Here is a 21,163-nt window from a genome sequence, read left to right as displayed (position 1 = left end):
TAACGATTTCGCTGAAATTTGTTATGTGGGGGTTTTTGGGGGTGAAAATTCGGTCTAACTTATCCTTAGGTCCCGGAAAACGCGAATTTTCGAGTTTTCATGCGTTTTTCTTCGCGCGCCATCTCGTGTGCAGTAGTTGTACTGTTAAGACAGAATTCTTTCGGTCGATGTAAGTACTATTTATTGCAAACACTAGATGGCGACACAGATCAAGGCTAAAACGAATAGAAAAATACATTTGAGTTTTTGTGGCGAAATGCGCGCCATCTCGTGTGGAGCAGTTGTGTTGTTAAGGCTGAGAATTCTTTCGCTCGATGTAGGTACTATTCATTTTTGAACTAGATGGCGACACATGTCAAGGATACGAAACAGAACCGAGCGAAGCTCGGTCGCCCAGATATAATTATTATTGCAGCAGTGCAATTGGCACGAGATGATTGGCGCGAGATAGACTACCCGGCCTGTCCTTATGTCTTTAATACAATTAGAAAAGGACATGTGATCTATGTCGCGCCAATCAAATGCTAGCTTTGCAAATTGCAGGGCAAGCACATGGGCGCGACTGTATCTCGCGCGCGATATAGACTACTCGCCCTACTCTAATTTATACACTTAGTAAAGGACAGGTAGTTTTTCTCGAGGTGCAGATACTGTCGCGACCATCATGAACTTGCCTTGTGATCATCGCCATCAACTCTTGTCACGCAAAGATAAGAATCGACCTCAGTTTCGTACGAGATTTGTCGGGTGTCACGATATCATTATTGGGTGATCAACGCTTGGTAGGGGTGTGGTTAGGTCAGTGACGTTATGATAACGCGTTTTATGGAGAACGGTTATCGAAGTTTTATGGATTTTAGCGAAAATGTGACAGTTAACCTACACGTTGCTTATAAGCTATACGGAAAAGCGATGATATAATTTAAGCAAGCGATTAAGCACGATTAAGTAAGTCATGATTTTTTTTGTTGCCGTTAAAGTAATAGTACCGCCCTCAATTTCAGCCTAAGATTTACTTGCAAAGAATTTCTAATGGAATAACTCAGCCTTTTGTGGGTACTGTGCGGTTTTCTTCGGTACGAGAATCCCTATAACGGTTCGAAGACTTCATATTTTTACATCACCAAATTTGTACCAATGAGTTTTTAAAAATGTTGTTAACCCCTGACGAGCAAAGTAAAAATACTGATATTTAATTCAACTCACTATCATCAAAACAGTAATAGAGCATTTTCCACTCGCTTCCCTCGAGTTTCGAACTCCTGTCTATTACCATCGAGCGTAAAGTGACAGCCGGCGATGTCGTGACAGAAATGGAACATTGGGAAGCTGAAACTTACCGTGCCATTCTTTGTGGTTTATTGATGTTGTTTGAAGTAAAGGGAAAAAAGGAAATTCATGTTTTGTGAAACTAGTGCTACACGCGTACAAGAAGTAAGCCCTGTTGATAGATGTAGACATTCATAAGAATTTAATGATGGACAAGCGTAAATAGGAGCGTTCTCCGCACGCTTTCCTCGAGTTTCTAACTCCTGTCTAATACCCTCGAAAGTAAAGTGACAGCCGGCGATGTCGTGACAGAAGTGGAACATTGGGAAGCTGAAACTTATTGTGCCACGCTTTCAACTCTTTGTGGTTTATTGATGCTGTTTGAAGTGAAGGGAAAAAGGACAAGTAATGTCTCTGTTATTCCTTGGTTGCGTTGTATGATAATTTATCTAATCAATATGACCACATTACTAACGTGATTTACAGCGCTTTTATGACAGATCAGTGAAAAATGAAGGGAAAGGAGACTCACAATATAAGTTCTGGTAAATAGGTCTTATATTTTTCAGATAATCTTCAGTTTTCTGGCCGTAAAAGCTCAATTCGCATGCCGCGAGAGATTGCATACAAGTTTTTACCCTGAAAATTTTCAATTTTAAATTCCCTTTAGCTGCTCCAGCTGTTGAATTGTAATTGAAAACCATTCTCAATGCAATGGATCGAGTGATGTATAATTGTATATCTTCAAATACGAATACGCCCTGCAGTAAAATCGACAAAAGCCAGAGATATCTCGGCCTAACACTGTGCCCTTGACAATAGCTATTGATTTTGAGCGCCGAATTTAGTCATGAAAATACCTTGCGTATACATATTACAAATTCACGATGGTTGTCTCATTTCAATTTTTGGGTGTAATTTAAACCTCATTAGGTAATATGTAGGTAACGGATCATCTTATTGCACTTGATTCGATTCTACGTACCTTTAAAGCTATCTAGGACATTACAGGAAAAATGAGAATAGGCTGATTTCGAAGCCTGATCAGGATCAGCCTGATTCGAAGCTGCCAGTCGTGATCACGGAAGACATTATTATTTATGTGCAATTTCTACCTAAATAAAAGCAATACACTATTTGTTGTCAGTCGTGTAAAAAAATATCATAACATCCATTTAGAGTTGATTATCTTCAATTTTCTCTATCAGAACAAAAAACATCTATCGCAGTAATAAGGTTTTTCGTACAAAGCTCATTGGATGGTCGGAAAAATGCCATATGGGTATAAGCTGACAGCACTTCGCGGGACAATAGTTTTCGAGGAGCACTCAGCGACGGGCAAAGCTGCAAGGTTGCACTCTACTCGAAAGGGCTATTTTTATTTCGACGCTGGAAAATAACGATCAGTTTGGATCTAAAGTTTTGTTAAAAATTTCGAATTATTTTCATAAAATGGCAGTTCTCGTCTAATCAGAAACTAATCAGAACTTTTCTAAGAACTAAAGAGAAAAGGCCGATAGAAGAGGGAGGAGGGAGGTGGGACCTGGAAGAATAGGGAGCTGGAAGAGGTAATGGCGATGCCAAATATAATTGGCGAGGTTAAAGCCTCGCGGCTCCGCTGGCTCGGTCACCTGGAAAGTATGGGAGAGGATAGTGGTGTGAGGAGAGCATATGTGGGACACCCGGGTGGAAAACGTCCGCGGGGGCGTCCCAGATATCCCTGGTGCGAAGAAGCCCTAAAAGACCTGTCCGCAATAGGTGTAGCCAACTAGCGTGAAGTGGCGCAGGATAGGGCAGAGTGGCGATCTCTTGTGTCGGAGGCCAAGATCCTTTTTGTGTCAGTGAGCCAGTGAGGTAAAGCCAGTAAGTAAAGAGAAAACTATAAGCCAGTGCAGCCACCAATATACTTAAAATTTTCCGTCAATGGGGTTGACCGTGACTGATTGAAATAATGCCGAGTTGCGGCCAACATAGCTTGTTTTTGACCCCCGACGCAAAAACGACGGGGTGGTATAAGTTTGACGTGTCTGTCTGTATGTGTACGTGTCTGTTTGTGGCATCGTAGCAGTCCCGAACGGGTTAACTGATTTAGATTTAGTTTTCTTTTTGTTTCAAAGCTGATCCGTGGTCACATCCCTGGTTAACAGGGCACGAGACTTATGTGCCTCTGAACACTTAGACGAGGAGTTAGCCCATGTTCAGAAGGTGCTGAGGAAAAATGGGTACTTGCAGACAATCCCGCGCAAGACTAGGAAGGGGTTGACAGGCAACCAGCCTTTTTGCCGTATGTGAAAGGGATAACGAATAAACCTGAATAAGTCGGGAGTGTTCTTAGCCATGTTTGATGGGAATCGGTCCACTATGTCGGTTTTTAGGGTTCCGTAGTCAACTAGGAACCCTTATAGTTTCGCCATGTCTGTCTGTCCGTCCGTCCGTCCGTCCGCGGATAATCTCAGTGACCGTTAGCACTAGAAAGCTGAAATTTGGTACAAATATGTATATCAATCACGCCGACAAAGTGCAAAAATAAAAAATGGAAAAAAATGTTTTATTAGGGTACCCCCCCCCTACATGTAAAGTGGGGACTGATATTTTTTTTCATTCCAACCCCAACGTGTGATATATTTTTGGATAGGTATTTCAAAATGAATAAGGGTTTACTAAAATCGTTTTTTGATAATATTAATATTTTCGGAAATAATCGCTCCTGAAGGAAAAAAAAGTGTGTCCCCCCCCCTCTAACTTTTGAACCATATGTTTAAAAAATATGGAAAAAATCACAAAAGTAGAACTCTATAAAGACTTTTTAGAAAAATTATTTTGAACTTGATAGGTTCAACAGTTTTTGAGAAAAATACAGAAAACTACGGAACCCTACACTGAGCGTGACCCGACACGCTCTTGGCCGGTTTTTTATGTATTGTGGTTATATGTCAATCTCTAGAGGTCCCTGATTATAAGTCCCTTTAAGTCAAATGGCATATAATGTAACAAGCCAATACTTACATTGATCATGTTCTTGGCGCGCTCTATGGCCTTGGTGTCCTCCTTTTCAGGACTGAGCCGGCATACTCTGGCGCGCCAGTCGTTGGCTCCCGCTGCTTGTAGTGCGGCTAGCCTATAAACAAAACATACGACATTTATTAAATATGCTGCTTAGCTATTAAAGTGATACTCGTATTCTATAAAACTTGATTTGCACCTAGTAAGGCGTATTGTTCGAAGAAAACTTTTTGTTTATGGGATAGGAGGCAAACGAACAGACAGGTCGCCTGATGGTAAGCGATCACTGCCGCCCATGGACACCAGAAACACCAGAGGTGTTGGAAGTGCGTTGCCGGCCTTTAAGATGCGTGTACGCTCTTTCTTGAAGATTTGAAGGTCGTATCGGTCCGGAAATACCGCAGGCGACAATTCATTCCACAGTTTAGCTATGCGGGGCAGACTATGCCAACTTGGAAGATGAACACTATGAACTAGTGTGCAGTGCAGTGAAAAAAGGGCACTTATGTATTGTCAGTTGTCAATAAGCAGCTATTACTAAACAGGTTCAATTTGAAATGAACTTTATCCAAATATGGTTTAGTTGCAACAGATGGATGCTGATAAGCAACAATGTGTCAACCCACACGCCAACCATTTTGAGAAAATGGCGTCTAAAGATTTTTTCTCATTTTTTTGTGTTTCTCTTAAAAAAAAATGTTTTTTATATAGATTGTTGTGTTTTTCAGCTATAATACGTTCAGTAGTAGTGATTATTGTAGCTTAATTTCAAAACAAACTTCAATTTGACGAAATAATGCCCTTTTCTTTTATTGCGAATTGTTCGACGACGTCAAACTTTTTCAAGACTGTGTTATGATACTTAACCCACTTTTGCTAATTGTTTAAAAATATCTATGAGTCTTAAATAAACATGTTAAAGCACATAAATTGTTGTTGTAAAATACTCTACCTATGCATATTTTTAACTTTATAAGTGTTAAGTAACATATCAGTCATGGTCACTTATGTTATTAGGTATGTAGGAATCAATACATTATTTATTAATCAAACCTTTTAATGATTTTTCTACTCCCGAACTGTTATTCGTCATTTACAGGATTGTGCGTATCGAAAAAACTGAAAACGCATTGTTTGGTTCTGTAATCATGGCAACGCATTGCATTAACGATACTGCGTGCGTGCGCGGGAAGGCTTTGGGCAGCTGAGCTGACAGTGCAAACCTTTGCAATACAGGAAACAGTGTGAATTTCACGAGAATTATTAAAAAAAAACTATTAAAAACTAAGTGCATGGTCGTTGTAAAAGTATTGTATGCAATGGTGTTTAACTGACTCCAAAATACTCGTGGAAAGTACGCCACTCATATTTCTTGACCTCCTTTAAACGCCTGTTGAATAAAATACTATAAATTAACTATTAGAGTAATGATCATTTCTAGACACATATTTAAATTATCTGTGCTTTTTCAACAAAAATCGTTACAAAAACCAAATAATCATCTTTAAAAAAATAAACTACTTATCTAAAATATACAACAAAATATTTTTTAACGCTAAGAAATAGACTAAGTCATTTAAATTATGAATAACTCATGACTTGTACAAGAACAAAACATAAAATATCTTTAACAAAATAATAAACTACCATACAGTAAGTATTCAAAAATCAAACAATATTTTTATGCATACATTAACACGTCTTAATGTAATTAGTAATTATAAAAAAATAGTAGCTTATATTAGATTTTTATATAAACACGTACTTGTAAAATATGTTTGCAAATTATAATAACGAATATGTATATTCATGACTTAAAATGTTCAATTTCGTACTGAATTTACCATTCATGTGCAAAAATATACTAATGGACTAAGTCATAACTTATTCAAACATAAATTAATATGGACAGTTATATTTTACAATATAGTGTCATGGTACTTACACCAAAAACGAACAATTTATGACCCGAATATAATTTAACAATAATGACTTACGTTTTATAATACGGGTCGTAGCATAAAACAACGAATAAAATATCATTTTGCAATAATCATTCAAGTCTCATAGTGGGTAACTATGTCATTTTTTGCGTTTTGCAAGAATGAGTCAAGTGTAAAAAAATCGTTGAGTCAACCCTCATAACACATTATTGTAATTTAAATATGTCTTCTGCCAATTACTATAATAAGTTAAGGTTCTTGACACATTAATGCAAAACAGGCAACACACGATAAAGGATTTGTGTTAACCTATTTTTTTACTTTTGGGATTGTGAAAATTTTCAAAATGAAAAGGTCATTTTTGCAAATAGAAGTTTAAAAATCCAGCTATAACATGGCATTAAAATCTCATTTTTTTAGTTTTTGTGGGTTGACACATTATTGCTTATCACCATCCAGATATAAAGAGAGCCGATCTGGTTAAAACTTGTTCGAGAGATCCACATCGCAAAGAAAAAGCAACACGTTATAAATTTATGATCATGATGAACTTAATGATATGAAAGTACCAGCAGCTTGGCACTTTTATTATAATGATCTTGATCCGTCATAGCCTTCAAAGAATCAACATCTGTTATGCTTAGGATGACTTAAATAATGATCGTTTATAGCGTTTTCATTTACACCTGTAAATTGTTTTCGTCGAAATTACCACGTTATTTACAAACATGTTATTTAATCCTTTATCTTTGTACAGACAACAAAAGATCTCTTTACCCGATCTTTGCCCGACTGGGTCTTATCAGCTCATTAGTAATCACTTTTCTTAATTATTTCAAATTTACCATTCGTCTACTCTAGCAACTGACAAATTTGTAGTAAAATCCAGTTAAAACTTAAAAGTTGACTGAGAGTTGTTAGCAGGTACCTACATAGGTACTTCTTTAAGCTTTCTTATCATTATCAGTCCTACAAGGTTTAAGTAGTTCTTTTTTTTAAATTATAGAATAAGCTTTTGTGATTCGTAAAGGCTTTACTTAAGAGACGGGTATTATTACTTTGCGTTTTACGGTATGTGGAATAAATGATTAATGCATAATTGGTACCTATTGTGTGCTGTGTATTTCCGCTATTTTATTCTAAAATTAGCACGTGCCTTACCTGCTAAAGATATAAGTCATCATTTTGAAAAGTATGTTTTATTGTATTTAGAAGCTAATCGCGAAGTTTCATGAATAAGTTGACCTTATGCCTCATACAATAAGGACCTTTTTATCAGAATTTCTAATGGCATTTTGGATGGTAAAGATCCTATTGCACTTTAGAAATACGGACCCTTTAGACATGGAAAATTACATATTGTTAGGTATAAAGTTATCATTACAAAGATCACTAGGTACATGACCTATTGAATATCTAGTGCGAATGACCTTACGATACGGTGGGGCATTACGGGAACAGCAAGGAAACGATTTTAATACTCGTAATTAATATCAGTTACAATGCGACCGAGGAACATGTACGTTTACCTGTTTTAATAATACAATTTTGTATCTAATTAAAATAATTGTGGTTTTCCATAAGATATGAGTCCATATGGGTCAAATTGTTCTTCTCTACCGGAAAGTCACAATGAAGCGTAGTTATTACAAACAAAATTATACACGGGAAGGACTTAGATGACAAATTATTTAGCTAGTTAAAAATCCTTCAAATCAAGGGTGAACAGGCATCTTCTGGGCGTGCTCACTCCATCGTAGGCCACGTCTTTGCCTTTGGCTAGTCTGTGGCCAAGTGTTAAGCCCATTTATAATAATAAATTTAGTTTTTTTATCCATAGCCCAGTATTTAGTCCATCACTTTCATCAAAATAGCCCAGTTCATTTTAGATTCCATTAACTCTCAAATAGTCCTTACACCCTGGCGGGTGCCGCCTCTGCATGTGTCCCATGACACGGGCAAGGGCAGCATCCGCTCGGTGTACCCCTTACATTTCATTAAAGTGTCAAAAGGGCCTCTACGCGTTGGCTTCGGCCCCGCGCACGCCTCCCAAAGGTCCGGAACACCATTGTTCCGTGATGGGAAAGACATAAAAAGCTGTCCATTAAATGACATTAATTTATTGGTTTTGGTACTCGGTATAGTATTTACATAATATTTAGTTGTTATAATCTGTCAAGATTACTGATCAGACACACAGGATGCGAGTAGAAATCATTTTACTCCCATTTTTATAGGTGCTGAAAGAGGAAGAATCCTAATGTCTATCAAGTCCGAGCGTCTGTCCAGGGCATAGGGATTAAAATCGTTAACATATTTCCGAGCTGATTGTATTTTTGAGTATGCTAATTAGTCTCAAAAGCAATGCCTGCTGTTGGCATCATCATTAATTTCTTCTCTATTGTGGGATTGACATTTGACATCACGTGTTCGATTTTTTATGCCAAATGCGAGTGGTTATTGAACTTATTACGCGTGCATGTTATTTATTTCGCTTGGTTGCTAATCTAAAAATAATTAAGTCCAATTTTACGACCAATTTTACGACCACTGAAAACATTTGTGGATTTTTGAGATACTTAAAAAGGCTATTTTCTACTGATTTTTACCGTAAGTTACCTGTAACATCATATTTTTGTATTTTTTATGCCATGATAGACACGCAGTCAAACCAGGCCCCGTAGCCGAATGGCATTTCTGCGACGCGAAACGAAAACGAAACGCCGCGAAACGTAGTTTGGCTCTGTCACGGCAATACGCAAGAGCGATAGGGATAGATATCTACTAGCGTTTCGTTTCGTGAGCGTTTGTACCATTCGGCTACACACATCCTGGGATCAGGCAAACCTTGTCAGCGATTGCGGCGTAAATTGGTCTTATTTTTAAGACTGGTCAGTTTTAGCTCAAAGCCGGGACAAATGGATGAAAAGAGGGGAAGTTTGTCTGGAGTTTTGGCGTGCTACTTATTTACAGACAGACGCGGAGGCTTTGTTTTATAACGTGTAGTGAAGTGACGCTATATGACTTTTTCGTGCTTTTTATAAAGTTTTGTTAGTGTTCAAATAAAATGTATTACAAGTATTACCTTTCGGCGATAGTGCCTCCTCGGTGCGGCATGTCGGCGTGAGTGGCGCTACGTTGCACGCCGCCGCCGAGCCTGCAAACAAACAACAACAACAATAAGAACTATTGTTTATATACATAACTATCGTGACTACAATCTGTAGGAACATTCCATAGGTTTGACTCGTGCTAACGATCTTTACGAATTTATACACATGAACGTGGAAGTCCTGAGTGACTGACTGACTTAAATCAACGCACAGCCCAAACCGCTGGTGCCAGAGATTCCAAATTTAGCAGATAGGTTCCTTATAAGGTTTAGGAGTCTACTAATTATGAATAATCGTCCAATATGACAATTTACATTTCTGTCAGCCCCTTACATAAGTATGGCACTGAAACTTAAGCAGTATTGGTGCGTATTCAAAAGCACACAAAATTCGATATTGTACGAGACACGAGTCTGCAAAGAAACAACAATAAGAACCATTGTTTATATAAATTATCGTGACTCCGATCTGCAGAAGCATTCCTCGGGATTGACTCTTGCCAACGCACCGTGTCATCTTTGAAAAATTGTGTTTTCTTTTAACAAATGTTGGTATTTTCCCGAGATATATGCTATAAATGCTTACATACTCGTTCTACGAAAAGTTTACATGTTGAAGCTGAAAAGGCGGAAAATGCATATTCCAGCTTAATTTTTTAACTCTCTCGTGGCTTACGAAATGTTATAAAAGAAAAAAATATGTAGCACGTTAAATCACAAATACTATCCGTTTGAAATTCAATTGAACTCTACTTAACAAACTTAATTAATAAATTCTAAATTCAATTTAACTAACTTTTAAATAAAATGTAAAACAAAAGTGAGCTTATTATCCAAATATTCAATACAGAAAAGGACAGTGATTTCGTTTATAAATGTGGGAAATTATAAACATACTTTATCCCCAATCAGAGAATTCAAATCTTCCTTAGATTTCTTAGGCCAAAGTAAGCTTCGGTTCTCAAAAAATATATGTACAAGTAAATAATAATTTATTTCAACAATCATTAAATATTGAGGTTACTAATAAAAAAACTATACGTATACATAAAGCTGGAAAATTAAATAATATTGTTGCATCATTACAAAGTAAAATAGGAACCAAATTACCTCAAATGCTCGAATTTCTCTTTCAATGACTTAAAACTATAAAGCCTTTCCTCCATAGATCTCACTGATATCATGACCTCCATATTAACAAAATAAACCGATCTAAAAGTTTTAAAACACTACACTTGTATACAAAACAAACATTTGATTTAATTTGTAAACCGATAGAATAGTAAAATGTAGTCTGCGTCGTTCGACGACTGTGTTCACAATGACAGAGTGACAGATATGACAGGAGGTAGAATGCGTTCGGTTTTGATAACACTGTGCTAGTAAAGAGGACGGACTATTATCCTGTTGGGGTAACAATAGGTGTATGTTATTTTCTGAGGCGTAGCTGCAGGAAGAAGTAGGTAACGTTATTATAAATTCATTATTTATGACAGTTTGTGGGCTCTTAATAGAAGATATTAATAATTAAAATCAAGACTTTGTTCTAACAGAAATAGAATAATGAATGGAATTAAACTACAAATTCATACATTGACGACCGGTCTGGCTCAGTCGGTAGTGACCCTGCCTGCTGAGCCGCGGTCCCAGGTTCGAATCCCGGTAAGGGCATTTATTTGTGTGATGAGCACAGATATTTGTTCCTGAGTCATGGATGTTTTCTATGTATATAAGTATGTATTTGTCTATTCACCCATAGTACAAGCTTTGCTTAGTTTGGGGCTAAGTTGATCTGTGTAAGGTGTCCCCCAATATTTTATTTATTATACAATAAAGAGTTTAAAAACGGACGTACAATACAAAACATGTAGGACGTACACGTAGGTACCAATCTAATAAATATACATTAAGGGCTGTAAAATTTAAAGTGGACTGAAATGATTAATGGTTTAAAAATGCTAATTCAAATGCATTTTCAATATTCACAAAATCTCCTTGAACACAAATAAAAAACATTCATCCTACCGAGTATTTTACCACGCAACTTTAATATTATCACGTGGCATTCCAGGAAGTACCTAATTAATTATAATACTTTTATTCGTTACACATTCTTAATAATGTGAAACTATAAATAGGTACATAATCGTATGTAAAAAAAGAAGCGGTCTTACTGCTACAAACGTCATCTCTTTCAGGCTGTCTTTTGGGAATCGAGAAATTTTTAATATAAAGAATAATCATAGGTATTTATTCATCAATATTTTAGAGAATTAAAATCATATTGCGTAAAATAATTAATAAAAAGTCATACAAATTCACTGATATAAGTTTTCAGACTTATAATAAAGTACTTTTGAACATATTTTATAATAGAGACTCATTATACTAATTTAATTGTTGCCTGTCAAGAATAAGCAAAGGAATAAAAATTACGTTTAAATATATTTCTCTTATTAGTATTAAAATTCCAACAAAACTCCCGAAAGTTTTATTAATATTTTTTCTTTAAATATTCAAACAAAATCTTCTTCCTCAAAATAGAAACATTTCAAAATTGAAAATATTATAAATTTTATTTTTGCCAAAGAAAAATAGAGTAAAATGCAGACTACATAAAAACCTTACAATAAATAATATTAAAAAATTTTTTTTTTAAGTATAGTTGTATATTTATTCAATTATAAATTGCCTGCCTCAAATAAAGTACTATCTTAAAAACGAATACGAACCAACCGTAGACAGACACAACAAAGAAAGGCTCTCACGGTGTTCGGAAGGCTGCAAGCGAGCGCGCCTAGCGGAGGCCGCGGCGCGACTGTAGGGCGGGCGGGCGGGCAGGTGCTACCACTGTCGCATGCGAGTCACGTTCGAGTTGGGGGTGAGATCGCAGGTGAGTCTACACTTTTAGACTAGACACAGACACGTCACGTAGAATAACTTACGAACGGAAAAAATCCGCGAGGCTTTCAGGGTTTACAGAAAGCTTGTGAAAAATGTCACAAGTAGCAGCATGCATTCGAGTTGAGGGTCAAATCTCAGATGTACAGTTAAAACAAGTCCCTTTTCATGAAAATGTGACGTCTACATTGACAATTATTTTGGTACATTCGAGTGAGTAGGTACTAATGATTAGAAATGAACTCTAGTATTAGACCATTTTCTTGGCCAGTCGCACAGTTTCAAAAAACGAAGGAAAGACTACACATCTAACTCCTTCCTTCTTAAATTTAAAAGTGGAAAATGTCTGCCCTGGGTGAGACTTGAACTCACGGCATCTGGATAGATACTCCAGCGCTCTGCCAACTGAGCCACCAAGACTTCAACCAAGCCAGCGAAATTTTCCACTACTAAGGTCAATGGGACCCGGGCAGACATTTTCCACTTTTAAATTTATTCTAAGCCTAACGGCATCGATTGCAGACGTTTCTGCTAATCAGAAGTTAAAATTCCTTCCTTCTTTCAAGAACGTTAGCACGAAAACTTCCAGTCCACCGCGAAAACTTATAGTTCAGCACAAAAACCCATAGTTCATCCCGAATGCACACAATATACATGCGGAAAAGCCACGTTGCACCAAATGCAGCTTATGCCTCCACTGTTTACACCGCACAACCTCGCATTTGTTTACCACCTGATCTCCCAATTTCAACTCTATCTATTCTTATATTTGGTTTGTTTTGGATTGAGGGTAACATAGGAGGTTTGAGAAGTAAAGTGTATGCAATTAATCGTAATCCGACCCGGTGTATTATGTTTCGGTAGTAAGTTTTATTACGCGGCTCGCATTACGGGATATAATTGTCAGGAAGTGCTGGAATTAAATGGAGTAGCTTCAATATGATAGTTTACATATAAAGTGGGATATACGAAACGGGAAGTAACCGGAATATTTCCAATACAGGGGGCCGATTTTTGAATCTCACTTTCACTAAAATACCGGTTGAAAATGGTGAATTGCCTATTATTTTCAGTGACAGTGAGTTCTGAATTCGAACGCATGAGACTCAAAAATCGGCCCCCAGTTCTACTGCAACTCACAGAAGTAGGTAAAAGTGAATCGCCGAAGAACGTACAGACCGTTACCTACCGTTCGGGGACTGCACCAGACCCTTAAGGCAACTCTTCAAAAGATTGTAGCACCTTATACATGACTGTAATATCTAAACAGAAAATATAATCCGGTATCATACATTTTTGAGCGTAAGAAGCGAGAACAGCGCTTCAAGAACGAACGTGCGCTGCGATTTTACGGGCATTGTGCGTATCTATAGTACGTCGAGTGTTTGGCACTTGCTTTCCTAAACATTCGGCACCTTAACGACAATACTTGCTTGAAACCTTTGTGTATTAGGTACAGTTTATTTCGTATCGTATAGGTACCATGTCTCGATTCCAATAGAGATTATTTAACGTGGTAACGCTGCCGGTGTGATGGGGATAGGGAATGCAAACCGGTAAACCGGTTTACCGGTTTCCCGGTAATTTTGCCAAATTTGGGTTCGGTAAATTACCGGTAAATATACTCAAAAACCGGTTTTTTACCGAAATTTAAATTTACTTAAAAATTACTACAAAAAGCACTTCTGTCGCTGTTTCTTCGTAAATAAACACTTGTAGAGACTTCTGGTAATCACTTTATTTAGTAAGAATTCGTTTTCTACATGAAAACGTTTATTTTTTGTATATATTGTGGTATTGAAAACATGTCTGTTATATCTTATCTTACCCACTGTAATACGTCGACAGTCAATACGCGCGAGAGGGATGACTGGTTGTCGTTTCATAAACGTACCTAAGTACAATATGTCTGCCGACATGTTTCGTGGCATATGGAGAGTATGGAGATCCATCATCAGGCATGAGCTCTTGCAGCGGCTAGAGTCCGTGCATTGTTGCCTGCACTGTGCGTGCCTGCATGCAAACGCAAGGCTGGCGGGCAGTACCTACGTTACAGAGATGTCCTAAAACGCCACTTGTCGGCCTGTAGCATATCATGCGAGTCGTGGGAGGAGCTTGCTACTCGGAGATCGGACTGGCGAACTGCTGTCAATACGGGACTTAGTAACTTTGAACAAGCCCGACTTGAAGACCTTGACGCCAAACGTCAGCTCCGAAAATCTCGTCCCAAGCCCTCCTACAACTATACTTATAACTCTTCTGGTCAGCTCTACTGTGCTCCGTGCTGTCGGACTTTCAAGACCAAATTCGGATTTGCAAGTCACGCTCGTGCTCATGCACGCAAAGATTTAGTTTAAACAAATCCCTCTCTTTTTCAGAAATAATAATAAATAATAAAAAAATAAAGCTTGCCAGGATGTCGCCGTCGACGGATACGTCTGGGAGGACATCATCAGTCGGTTCCAAGATAAAAAAAACCTGATTTCTATAAAACCAACATGTTTGGACTGTGGATAATCAGTTCACTATCCACAGTTGGGTTTATAAACTCCAAATTTAGACCCCGAATGAAGGATAAGACCATTAATTCACTCATTGTTATTTAAATATTTGATTAGCTTTTAAGATAAGACCCCCTCCTCCTCGCCATGGTATCTTCATTGCTGAGGGTCGTGAAGTCCCAATATAATCAGTTTTATTCGGACTTTCTGTTCCGGTTCTGAAGTTGGATGTAGAGGATAGAAAGGATCTCATCTGTCCATCTTGCGACCTCTGGATCGTTAGCCATCAACCTTGCCAGTAATGATTAGTTGCTCAAGGTTGTGGCCTTTTTCCCCTCCAAAAACTCCAAAATTCTACGTAAACAGATGGTTGATAACCTGGTGTTGATTTTCAATTCGCGTAAGATAGACGCATTTGTACGGAAGGCAATTCAGGGTATTTGCAAAATCTTCACCTAGCACCACATATCGTAAACGTCAATGCGGTTGCAGCCTTTTTCAGACTCCAAGTCTCAGCTCCGTAGATGAAAATGGAGAAGACTAGAGCGTAAACCAATCCGGTTTTGGTTTTTCTAGAGACATGCGGTTCTCAGGAACTAAGACTTATGGAGATAATCCTTGTAGCTAGGACTTTTTTGGCCATTCCTATGCGTATTCTGATTTTTTTTTTCAGAAGAACCGATATTGTCGATGTTTGCACCGAAGTATATGAAGTCATCTACTGTTACTGGCCTAAGAGCATCTGTGCTGTGTGTTGTATCTACCTACCACAATTCACCACCATGAGCTTGGTTTTTACTGTGGTTAATCTTGAGATGCGTTTCCAGACTGATGCGTTCCATTTTACCAGTGCTGTCAACCATTTCCGCTTCATTGGCGGCCAGATAATTGGTGTTACCTGCCTATCGAAGATTCGTTATTTTGGTGCGCACCAATGATGATTCTTCCCTCCCAGCTTCCGCAGGCTCTTCTGATGACATATTCACCGAAGGCAGGTGACGGGTAATCTTATCAACACCTTTTACAAAAGTAAAAGGGGCTCGAAGGTTCTCTGCTAATTCAGTTTCCTTTTTCAACGGAATTTCAATTCAATGAAAGCTACCAAATGCTTGATGACAAAACGATGCAGTCAAAGGCTTTGCTATAGTCGATGAAACAGAGGATCATCGAAGTACTGAATTCATAAGCCATCTCTATCAATGGACGTATATTTAGGATCTGTTTGCACCTTTGCCCTTGACGAAACTTGCCTGTTTTTGCGGGATCTGCCAGTACAGCATGTGACATAACCTGCTGTGTAACACAGCACGTTTCTGGTGGGATATAAGAACCAGGGTCCTGTAGTTGTAATTTACGCAATTACATGTACGTGATACTTATATGAATAATCTATGATTATTTCTAGTGTCTTTGTTGATTTTATCGAAGATGAGTGCTAATTGTAATATTTAGCATCTAAAATGTATTTATTTTTTGTAACAAAGTCCTAAAACCTGCTTTTTAGGGTTCCGTAGTCAACTAGGAACCCTTATAGTTTCGCCATGTCTGTCTGTCCGTCCGTCCGTCCGTCCGTCCGTCCGTCCGTCCGTCCGTCCGTCCGTCCGTCCGCGGATAATCTCAGTAACCGTTAGCACTAGAAAGCTGAAATTTGGTTCCAATATGTATATCAATCACGCCAACAAAGTGCAAAAATAAAAAATGGAAAAAAATGTTTTATTAGGGTACCCCCCCTACATGTAAAGTGGGGGCTGATTTTTTTTTTCATTCCAACCCCAACGTGTGATATATTGTTGGATAGGTATTTAAAAATGAATAAGGGTTTACTAAGATCGTTTTTTGATAATATTAATATTTTCGGAAATAATCGCTCCTAAAGGAAAAAAAAGTGCGCCCCCCCCCCCCTCTAACTTTTGAACCATATGTTTTAAAAATATGAAAAAAATCATAAAAGTAGAACTTTATAAAGACTTTCTAGGAAAATTTTTTTGAACTTGATAGGTTCAGTAGTTTTTGAGAAAAATACGGAAAACTACGGAACCCTACACTGAGCGTGGCCCGACACGCTCTTGGCCGGTTTTTTTCAAGATTTTATTAATCATATTTGTCTTTTGAAAGTGGTAGTTTAATGAACACTACTAAAAAACTACTTAATTATCGATTTTGACAGAAAATATTGATTTTTCATGAAATAAAATCAAAACCGGGAAATTACCGGTTTACCGGTTTTTGCGACGCTATGTCGGTAAATTACCGGTTTTGAAAAACAACCGGTAAATGCATTCCCTAGATGGGGACATTTGAACCAGGTACGATTTGGGACGGTTTCATTTAGCTTAAAGCTATTATTTTATATATGACGAAGCATGTTGCGGATATCATTATTGGTTTGTTTGACGAAGTATGTTGTTGATTTAGATTTTTGGATGAATTTTCACATGGTAGTAGTGTTAAGTACTGTTATTTGACCCTAATAAATCTTAATTCAATAGACTACATAAAGTGAAATGTTTATCTATTGTTTACTTATCGCTTGGCGAGCTCAGCTCTTCAACTTGTAAATATCAATTATACAAGTCAAATTATCAAATTAATAGATCCCTTCTCTAAAGTAAAGACATTACGTGACTTCAAACCAACAATTTATCGATTAAGCTATCAAACACAATCAATCAGTTACGGACTTTGATCCTCTTCTCGAAACTAGACATTTAAATCATCAAACCAGTAATGAGGGTTGCCAACAAACCATCAAACTTGCAATAAGGGTGGACGCCCAAACACAGCTAACAAGGCAAGTTGAGTACACTCAGACTGTGTTAGGGGTAAACAAAGGGTCCGAAATTAAACAGATTCGAGTGATTTTACCTGTACCATACACGGTGACGCGGATTGTAAGTAAAAATTTGGAAAACGGGACACAGATAATGTAATATTCAGTTATAAACGTAAAAATGTATTCCTGTCTGAACGTAAAAATGCAGACGGGTATTCCTGCTAGTTTCTTTTGACTGTCGAGCGTCTTATTTTATAAATTGTAAGGAAATATTAAGTCAGTTATTTTATAGGATGTTTTATTATTGGGTTTGACATGTTTTCATGTCAGTTATACATCTTTCAGCTTACTGATTCTGAAAATGTCAAGCAAAATCATTACTATTCAACTTTAAGAAAGGTATACGTAGCCTGCAGGTACTGAAGAATAATCTTGAAATGTATCTCCAAGACAGTAAAGCGTTATGTTAGGTATAATGCACAAATCGAAAAGATAATCTCAAGAAAACTCAATACCTATCAATTAACTTGAAGATTGCTATGTATGTTTATGTCATTATTGAGTTCGTTGCAAAAACATAGACTTGTGGTGAAATATGCAAGCATTGCGGGCTCTGCAAATTAAGCTGCTAATGACCAAAAACATGCAGACGTAATTACTCGCTCATTAAGTTTAGATTTGGTTGGTTGAGTTTTGCATTAGTATTTGAGATAATAAAGTAATGCAGAAAAAAGTATTATAGCAAAATAGAATATTACGTTGAAATCGTCCTGAATGTTCAATTATACCAGTTCAAAAACTATCGAACAGCATTTTACTCCAAAAAATGCGGATTTCAAACCATAGAAACCAATTTTTTAATTACGAGTTTACGGTTTCATCACTCAGAAATCTGTTGACAACGGCGAAATGCTGTTGACTACTTTAAAATTCTTTCTGAAAAATAGCTAGTATTGGATAGCATTGAACGAAATACACGAAATCGGACGGTCGGAATGCAAAAATCAGCTCCTACAGCTTGCTTGCTCGTAAACAGTTCATAAAATCATCAACTATACAAACGCTGTTAGTAAGCTTTAAGATAGAATGCTGAAAATTTTATCAGAAATCCTACCCCATGTTGTGATTCCAAAAAGGCATCTCTAGTTTACACATGAACGGGCAGTAGGTACAGTCCGCCGGCATTGTAAGCAAACAAAGGGCGTCGGGCGTGAACGCGACAGACTGTACAATACAAGCAGTGTTGGCGCGATATTAAAAATAACAATAGGATATTAAAAAGTCGAGTTGTGTTATGGGAAATATTTAATATTCAACGTGTATAGTCGCGTCGAAATTTGGTGATACAGTCACGTCTATAAATATTAAAACATTACTGGGGAAGAAGGTTCAAAATTCAGGTGTTAATATAATTATGTAGCTGACCGTACAAACATGCCACTAACAAAATAAAAGAAAGTTATTTTACAAATATGTACTTATTTCGTTAAATAAATCAGTCTCTGCTGTAAAATACTAACAAATAAGCAGATAAATTCTTTCAGGATAGGAATGAGCAGAAAAAGAGAAAACGTAAACAAATACAAACGAAAACTCCTTTGTAAGGTTAATAACAAAAACAAAAGCTTAACGTATTTTATTTTCAGATGAAGTCAAACAGACGCAAATCAATTAAACAACAACAACAAAGTTTACCTACACAATACAAAACATACACCTACCGCTTTGTAAAAACATTGATGAAAACGAAACAGTAAATAAAACCGAGCGACGACGTACAAAACGCAGCGAATGCAGAAAACGCAGTAATAAAATATTACTCACGAGCTTTTAAATAAGCACAGTGCGCACAAATTATCAATAAACGATATAAAGTACCTTTTAATTCAATATTTATTCCCTTTGAAGTATTTTCCATGCAGTTATAACTATAACTATCCAGGATCTAAGACTTATAATGGGTTTATATATTTCTTTCACATAACATAGGAAAGTATAAAATTTAAAATCACCAAAGCACTTAACCAAAATTAAAATTCCTGTTGAACATTATCGACATGATTTTAAAGTGAATTTGCAATGGAAATGCGAAATCTGCATTAGTATGCAAATTACGGTAAAAGGTACTAGAAAGCACTTGCTAGTGCGGTGAAAAGTTTTAGTGATCCGATCTTAAACCATACCACAGCCGAGTATTGCAAGCTTACATTCTCAACGCCTACCGAATGCAGGCGAATCTTCAAAAGTCCGTCCTTCTCCACTAGGTGATTCTAAAGAGCACCTTCATACTGGCTCACTTCAGCCGTTGCTTCTGCAAGCGATTGTAATAACACCATCTCACACACACATGCACAACCCCGTATTTCCCTTCGCGGAAATAGCTGAATTTTCACAGACGCACACATGCACGGCCCAGGACATCGCCCGTCTGGTACCTGGGGACTAAGCTGATGTGCTTAATGAATAGTGTCCAGTTGGATAAGTTTGATCAGCGGACTTTGACAATGAGGGTCGGTGAGCTTCCGTATGCATATATGTCTAGTCAACCGAAAACCATGTGGTGAGGAATTGTGGTAGTTAAATTATAGGGCGGATAGTGTTGAGAATTTTCGAGAATAAATCTACAAATTGTTAACTAGCTCTTTATTAGTTATATAGGTAGTTTAAAACAGATTATGGAACATGTTCAAAAGTTTGTATATGGACTTGACTTGTACTCGGGAGAATACAAACCTACGTGGCGGCTAAATATTTTCCAATATTTTCATATTGATCTGAAAGGAAAATCAAGACGACGTTTCCACCAAATTAATTGTTAAATGCTTGGCTTATTCAAAAGTACTTCAGGCGACACACCGTAGGTATATTAAATCTGAATAGGGAAAGTTTTACCAAAATATGCATAGGAAGTCATTTCACAAACAATAGACCCCACCTGAGTTCCGAAATCGAATTACGGTAATTAATATGCAGCGAGACTCATCTACGCCGTGACTCAGGTGGAGCAAATTGGGTTAGTTAAAATGATGTTGCACTAACTCTTCGAGATAACAAAATATTAGTGGAAGCTTCATGATTCAAGTTTAGGTAGTCTGGAAAATAATGGATAAAGAAGTTTTTCTACTTCGCTTCCTTCCATAAATTATGCTTGAAGCTAACTCTATTTAAAAGGGAAAAAGAATAGCAGTGTCAGTTTTAATCGACATAAAAATCTCAAGTCGATACATAAAATTTAATCTGAACACGTTTTTTTTTAAGTATATTAATCACTAAAATAGCCATCTAAACATCCATACTAATATTATAAATGGGAATGTATGTGTTCTGTTTGTTTGTCCGTCTTTCACTGCAAAACGGAGCGACGAATAGACGTGATTTTTAAGTGAAGATAGTTGAAGGGATGGAGAGTGACATAGGCTATCTTTTGTCTCTTTCTAACGCGAGTGAAGCCGTGGGCAAAAGCTAGTTCTTTATAAAATTCTCTCCCTCAGTTTTCAATGAATCATCATTGTCAGAACTGTCATAAAAGTTCGGGTTCCGATATCGCCCACCAAAAAGCCCGAAATCCTTAAAGTTACCCATGAAATTTACCCGCAACTCGGAAACTTAGATATTATAGACTTATTTTACTTCCCGTAAATACGGTATTTCAATTATTCAA

The 21,163-nt window shown here is 37.2% G+C and overlaps 1 protein-coding gene across 1 annotated transcript in view; it reads right to left on the bottom strand.

Moving 5' to 3' along the window:
- Nucleotides 1-21,163, bottom strand: part of LOC125231690 — a 359,160-nt gene that overhangs the window by 54,483 nt on the left and 283,514 nt on the right. Inside the window, 2 exon segments of the mRNA XM_048137216.1 lie at nucleotides 4,276-4,387; nucleotides 9,301-9,372. Coding sequence (XP_047993173.1) covers nucleotides 4,276-4,387; nucleotides 9,301-9,372 — 184 coding nt within the window.

Source organism: Leguminivora glycinivorella, chromosome 12, assembly GCF_023078275.1.
Source record: "Leguminivora glycinivorella isolate SPB_JAAS2020 chromosome 12, LegGlyc_1.1, whole genome shotgun sequence".
NCBI lineage: Eukaryota > Metazoa > Arthropoda > Insecta > Lepidoptera > Tortricidae > Leguminivora > Leguminivora glycinivorella.
The sequence above is the reverse complement of the archived record's forward strand: the minus strand, read 5'-3'. Positions and strand labels throughout refer to the sequence as shown.